This window comes from Scomber japonicus, chromosome 12, assembly GCF_027409825.1.
Source record: "Scomber japonicus isolate fScoJap1 chromosome 12, fScoJap1.pri, whole genome shotgun sequence".
In the NCBI taxonomy this organism is placed as follows: domain Eukaryota; kingdom Metazoa; phylum Chordata; class Actinopteri; order Scombriformes; family Scombridae; genus Scomber; species Scomber japonicus.
In genome coordinates, this window is record NC_070589.1 from 30,211,356 (window position 1) to 30,217,948 (window position 6,593).

Consider the following 6,593-nt stretch of genomic DNA (forward strand, 5'->3'; position numbering starts at 1 on the left):
GGAGAAAGGGAGGAAGAAGGAAGGCAGGAGGGAGGAAGGAAGGAAGGAGGGAAGGAATAAGGGAGGAAAGGAAGGAAGGAATGAAGATAGATAGAAGGACAGAGGGAAGAAAGAGAAGGAGGGAGGGAGGGAGGAAAGAAGGAAGGGAGGAAGGAATAAGGAAGGAAAGGAGGGAGGAAGGGAGGAAGGAAGGAAGGGAGGAAAGGAAAGAAGGAAGAAGGAAGGAAAGGAGGGAGAAAGGGAGGAAGAAAGAAGGAAGGAAAGGATGGAGGAAGGAAGGAAGAAGGAAGGCAGGAGGGAGGAAGGAAGGAAGGAGGGAAGGAGGAAGGAAGGGAGGAAGAAGGGAAGGATATAAATACAACATTGAATGGCTAAAACTGAAAAAGCACGCCTCGAAATTAGTATTTTATGTGTTTTATAAGTGAATATGGCTGACTCTGATTAAATCACAGCCCAAAAAAAAAAAAAGAGAAACTATGTATGAAAAGTTAGTGACAGCAGATATTTCTCTCCATGTCTTCCCTGAACAGACAGCAGCAGCTACACCAGCACCCCCCCCCCCCAGTATGAGTCAGTGTCCAAGTGTCATCAAATGTCAAAATACAGCTTTATATGGTGACACCTACAGCAAAGGTAAATGTTTTAACCCTCAAGGAGGGAAGGAAGGAAGGGAGGAAAGGAAAGAAGGAAGGTAGGATAGAAGGACGGAGGAAAGAGAGAGAAGGAGGGAGGGAGGAAAGAAGGAAGGGAGGAAGGAATAAGGAAGGGAAGGAAGGAAAAGAGGGAGGAAGGAAGAAGGGAGAAAAGGAAAGGAAGGAGGAAGGGAGGATGGAAAGAGGGAAGAAGGAAGGAAGGAAAGGAGGGAGGAAGGCAGGAGGGAGGACGGAAGGAAGGAAGGAAGGAAGGAAGGAAGGAAGGAAGAAAGGTAGGTAGGATAGAAAGACAGAGGAAAGAAAGAGAGAAGTAGGGAGGGAGGAAAGAAGGAAGGGAGGAAGGAATAAGGAAGGAAAGGAGGTAAGGAAAAGAGGGAGGAAGGAAGCAGGGAAGGAACAATGAAGGAAGGAAGGAAGGAAGGAAGGAAGGAAGGAAGGAAGGAAGGGAAAGAGGAGAGACAAATTCAGCCAGTGACAAAGAGAAATATGTAATTGTGTCTAAAACTGAAAAAGTACACCTCGAAATTAGTGTTTTATATGTTTTATAAGCGAATATGGCTGACTCTGGTAAAAAAAAAAAGAGAAACTATGAAAAGTTAGTGACAGCAGATATTTCTCTCCATCTCTTCCCTGAACAGACAGCAGCAGCTACAACAGCCCCCCCCCTCCCCCCCTCCTCCCCCCCCCACCCCCCTCCTCCCCCCCAGTATGAGTCAGTCCTCCACAGTGCAGAACAGCTGCTTCAGATCTGACACCAGTGATCACTCTGCCAGCCTGCAGATCCTCCCGAGCTGATGATGGCTGCACCGGAGAGATCTCACAGCAGCTTTAAAACGTCAGCTCTGCAAGCATATAACAGCAGCAACACATCAAACCCCCCCCCCCCCCTCCCGCCATCCCCCCTCCACCCCCCCTCCACCCCTCCGCCATACGACAGCATGCGCTTTGGCAGCTTTGATGAATGTGATCCTGCATTTCTTATCATGCCCTACTTAAATATATTACTTAGAACAGAGGAGTCTAAGGCTCCGTCCCAATACTACCACTTCACCCTCGCACTTCACCCTTCCCCTTAATTTGCGCGTTCATGTGAAGGGGTAGGGTGTCCCAATTGTTTTAGAACTAAGTTGAAGTGTTGTTCGACCCTTCAAACAGTCCCTTCACACCGAGTCCGATCAGAAGCAGACTACGGTTGAAGGGAAAGATTACATTTCCCAGGATGCCTTGCGAACACCTTGGTAACCTTGGTAACCGACTATCAACAGTTTGAAGGAAGATGGCTGCTGAGAAAGAAATTTACAAATGTAAGTATATCTTCACAAATAACTGTTTAAAAAATATGAAACATAAGGATATCTAGCTGTGCATTATGCAAAATAGTTTAGTAGAATATGATTGTCAGAAAAAAAATCGCTATTTCACCTTGTGAATGAACGTCTGTCTATAAAGAGTAGCAGCTAGCTGGCCAGCTGAGTAACGTTAACGTTAGGTTGTAAAAAAAAACCCAAAAAAACCCCGCTATTTATTTATTATGACATGTGGGTAAATATGTTTGCCAAAACCTGAAAACCTGACGTGTTCATTCGCACACATAGGAACACTATTTGCCTTGAGTTTTTGGCAAACGTAACCTACGGTGGAGCTGTATATGAATGTATGTAACGTCAAATGTAACGGTTGAAAGATAGTTGGTTGCAAGCTGACAGACGGTGTCTAATGTTACAATGTTAGGGACTTCCGACCAGACCAGGGCACTAATAAAGTTCAGGGCAGAAAATGAGGAGCAGTTCACTAAAAAGAAATATGCTTCCAAGCAGCTATATGAGTGAGTTACCAATGAACCATGAATATCTCTGCTAAGTCCTGTAACCAGAGCCTAATCTACATCATTGTTTATTGTCTGATACAGGACACTGATCAATCAGCTGGGCCTGGAGGGAAAGGTGAATGTACAACAGGTTGGAAAGAAATGGGAAAATTTAAAAAAGAAATATAAGGTAATTATTTGGTGAGATATGTGTGCTGCATGTTATCGCCATCTGCCTTTACAAATTAATGCGTAATTTAGGTATCAGTTATTCACTTGTGTATGCGTGTGTGCGCACGCACATGTATGTTTGCTATTGCAGGATCTGAAAACACCAAGGACAGGTTCAGGGACTGAAAGTGGGGAAAAAACAGCTGCCAACTGGCCATTCTACCAGGACATGCATGAGGTTCTTGGCGGCAGGCCATGCATAGAGCCCCCTGTATTGGTGGCATCTTTATGCAATGATGCCACAACATTACTGATGGTGAGTAAGAGAATTACACTAAAACTGATCACTTATATTTAACCGGTGCATACTGTGTATGGTACTGAACCGATCTGGTTATTAATTTTCTATGTACAGAGCATCGTTGAACCAAGAGAGGATTCTGCCTCCAGTCCTGGTCTTCCAACCACTCCCACTGCTCCTGATCCCACAACACCGCCTCCCAGGAAGAAACCCAAGACCAATCCTATCCTGGAATTCCTCAAACAGGAATCCGCAAAGGAGCAGAAGAGGCACGAGGAGACTGAGGCCAAAACTGAACGTTTCCTCAGCCTATTTGAGAAGCTTGTAAATAAAATGCCAGAGCAGTAATTTCTTTGTTCTATTCTGTTTCTTACTTATTTATATATGTTATTGCAGATGTGTAAAAACCTGTGTAATAGCACACCCAAAATCCCAAACAAGTTTTCCAAACATAATAGGTGTAGGTTCCTAATTAATGAAGCCTTAGCTTGACGCTCTAATCATTCTCTCCTTGTAATCCACACCAACGATAATAAAAACTCCACAGATCCTCTTGATTCGGTTCAACTGTTTACTACAAAAATGAAACAGCAGTACAAACATTAATCCAAGATAAGAAAACTGTCAATATTTTAATCTGTAAATAGCTATTTTTATCTGCATAAACATAAATCACCATTTTAAACTATGAACTTAAATTATTAACCAAATATTAACTCAAATTACATTTAGGCTCTTACAATAGGAATTACATATTATTTACATACCTGTAAAAACAAAGAACTCACAACATGTTTTGCAAATGTTTCATCTAGAACAAATATATAAACAATAAATAACAATAAATATATAAACAATAAATAATATATATAATTATATAAACAATAAATAATATATATAAATATATAAACAATAAATAAGAAAATACAGCACAGAATTATTTAATGATAACAATGTAATTATTTAATGAACTATTTACAAGTTTGAAGGAGCTACTACTGAGGCACCTCTATATTGCCAGTGATCAGGGCAGCAAGCCTGTCCCTCGTGGCATTCCCTGGCCTCTCATGTGGTGCAGGGGCTTCCTGCAGAGGTCCTGGAGCCATGATGTCCTGTGCCACATCATCGTCAGGTTCAAGGACATCGCCGTTGTCTATGCAGACATTGTGGAGGAATGCACACGATGCAATAACCTGAGGCGCAAATGTGGGCTTCACCTCCAAGGCCTTGAAAAGAGTAGACCTCCATCGGGTCTTCATCACACCAAAAGCTCTCTCGACTATCGTACGCCCCTTTGACTGATGGTAGTTAAATCTTTGCTGCTCCCGTCCATTCACTGGTTCCTTGTATGGCGTGATTAGGCAGATTGGAGTCTCCAAACATGGATATCCACCATCGCCAAGCAGAAAGTATCCATCGGGAGGGTACCTTTTAGACAAGTAAAAGGGGCTATTTTTTAAAATCCGGGTGTCATGTACAGAACCTGGGTATCCAACAAAAACATCTAGGAATCTCCCAGATGCATCACAAATGGCCTGCATGTTAATAGAGAAAAACCCCTTGTAGTTGAGATAGTCCAACCGGTGTAGTGATGGGGGCTTGACTCGAATGTGACAGCCATCAATGGCACCCACAGCTTTATTGAACACTGGATTTCTAGATAGCTGGCCAAATCCAAGTCCAATATTGTCCAGATCTGCAGGCGTGGGGAAAGAAATGGCTCGATGTAGGTTGTTCCAAATGTGTTGAGCAGTTTTGTGAATGACTCGGTGGACTGTTGATCGGGGTACGTGGAATACCCGTGACACTACACGATACGACAGTCCATGAGCAAGCCAGTAAAGGTATATGAGGACCTCCAGTTCATGGCCCCAGCCATGATCCTGCTCGCTTTTCAGCAGTCTCTGCAGGGCATGTATGGCACGTCTACACAGCCTAAAGTCCTCCATGAGCTCCAGCTCTACATTGAACCACAACTGCAGGATGGGCACATTGACATTGAGATGACAGTAGGTCATCATACGGCCACTCTGAAAACAAAAAAAGCCAAAAATCAACATTATTGGACAAAAGTCACCAGCTTCAATATGCACAAATGCCTAGGCTAAACTTCACTATTTTTACTAATTAATTTCAGTCAGTGTGCATTGTGATGTCTCTAAAATACAAATGAAAAAGAAAGAAAGAAAAGCAAACACTGGTGGGTGGTGAGTGGGTTAGCGAGGTATATTGCACACAAAGCCAGGGTATGCTGTCATACGAAAGTATCACTTAACTTAATACAACGAGTTAAGCCTCGATATTAGATCGCCTAGATGTCTAACTTGCTTCGTAGGATACCCCACTGGCTAACGTTACTACTAAACACTAACAACAACACTTACTAGGCTAACTGTTTACACAAAAGTCATTCAAATTTAACTGTAACTGTTTCAACAGAAACGCTCGCAAAATTTTAATACACTGTAACGTTAGACGTTACCGTTAACAAATCGCCATCATACCAGTTACGTTCAAGGACAACATTACATACCTGAAAGACATCCTCCATCGCTAGTAGGCGTCGAAGACGTCTTCTGTTCGTCAAATTTCTTCTCCGTTGGTTGGTTAAACGGAGAAATATTATTAACGCTAACATAACACCTGGAGTGGGCATTGTTGATGAATGAAATTACTACCACTACTGTCGTTGATGCGTGTGACGTAGGTGAACTCGTTGGCGAATGATGACGCAATGACGCATCGAGTGCTGTCCCATTTCACAGGTAAAGATTTCAATCCCTTAACACTTCTCACTCCGTTGTGAAGTGGCACTCGCCAGTAAAGGGCACTTCAATGAAGTTGAAGGGTGAAGGGAAGACTATTGGGACAGGGCAAAACTCAGCTTCATTCAAGGGCCACATACAGCCCAGGGAAGGAAGGAAGGAAGGAAGGAAGGAAGGAAGGAAGGAAGGAAGGAAGGAAAGACAGATGGAAAGAAGAAAGGAAGAGAAGATGGAAGGAAGGAAGGAAGGAAAGAAGGAAGGAAGGAAGGAAGAGAGGAAGGAAGGAAGGAGGGAAGGAAGGAAGGAAGGAAAGACAGATGGAAGGAAGTAAGGAAGAGAAGATGGAAGGAAGGAAGGAAGGAAGGAAAGACAGATGGAAGGAAGAAAGGGAGGATCGAAGGAAGGGAGGAAGGATGGAAGGAAGAGGAGAGAAGACAGTAAGGAAAAATGGAAGACAGGAAGGAAGGAAGGAAGGAAGGAAGGAGGATCGAAGGGAGGAAGGACAGATGGAAGTAAAGGAAGGAAGGAAGGAAAGAAAGACAGATGGAAGGAAGAAAGGGAGGATCGAAGGAAAGATGGAAGGAAGGAAGGAAGGACAGATGGAAGGAAGGAAAGACAGGAAGGAAAGTGGGCCGGATTGAACTCCTTGGTGGGCCGGTTCTGGCCCACGGGCCGCATGTTTGACACCCCCTGAGATCACAGTGATGTCTTTACTTTGCATATTCTGACTTTGAATTTATTTGGTGTTTATTTATTTAGCTGAAATAATTATCTTGATTATCAAAATTAGTAGCTGATTAAATTTCGGTTAATGTAATAATTGATTAATTGTTGAAGCTCGGGTGAATACGTACAAAACAACAAAGTAGCTGAAGTGGTTTACAACACTGAACGGG

At 43.1% G+C, this 6,593-nt stretch overlaps 1 protein-coding gene across 1 annotated transcript; it reads right to left on the minus strand.

Annotated features, from left to right (window-relative positions):
- Positions 1-3,927: 3,927 nt before the first annotated feature.
- LOC128369737 (uncharacterized) lies at positions 3,928-5,483 on the minus strand. The gene is made up of 2 exons (XM_053330813.1): positions 5,466-5,483; positions 3,928-4,962 (listed from the first exon to the last, which is right to left on the minus strand). The coding sequence occupies exons 1-2, from the start codon at positions 5,481-5,483 to the stop codon at positions 3,928-3,930; spliced, it is 1,053 nt and encodes a 350-aa protein (XP_053186788.1).
- Positions 5,484-6,593: the final 1,110 nt, after the last annotated feature.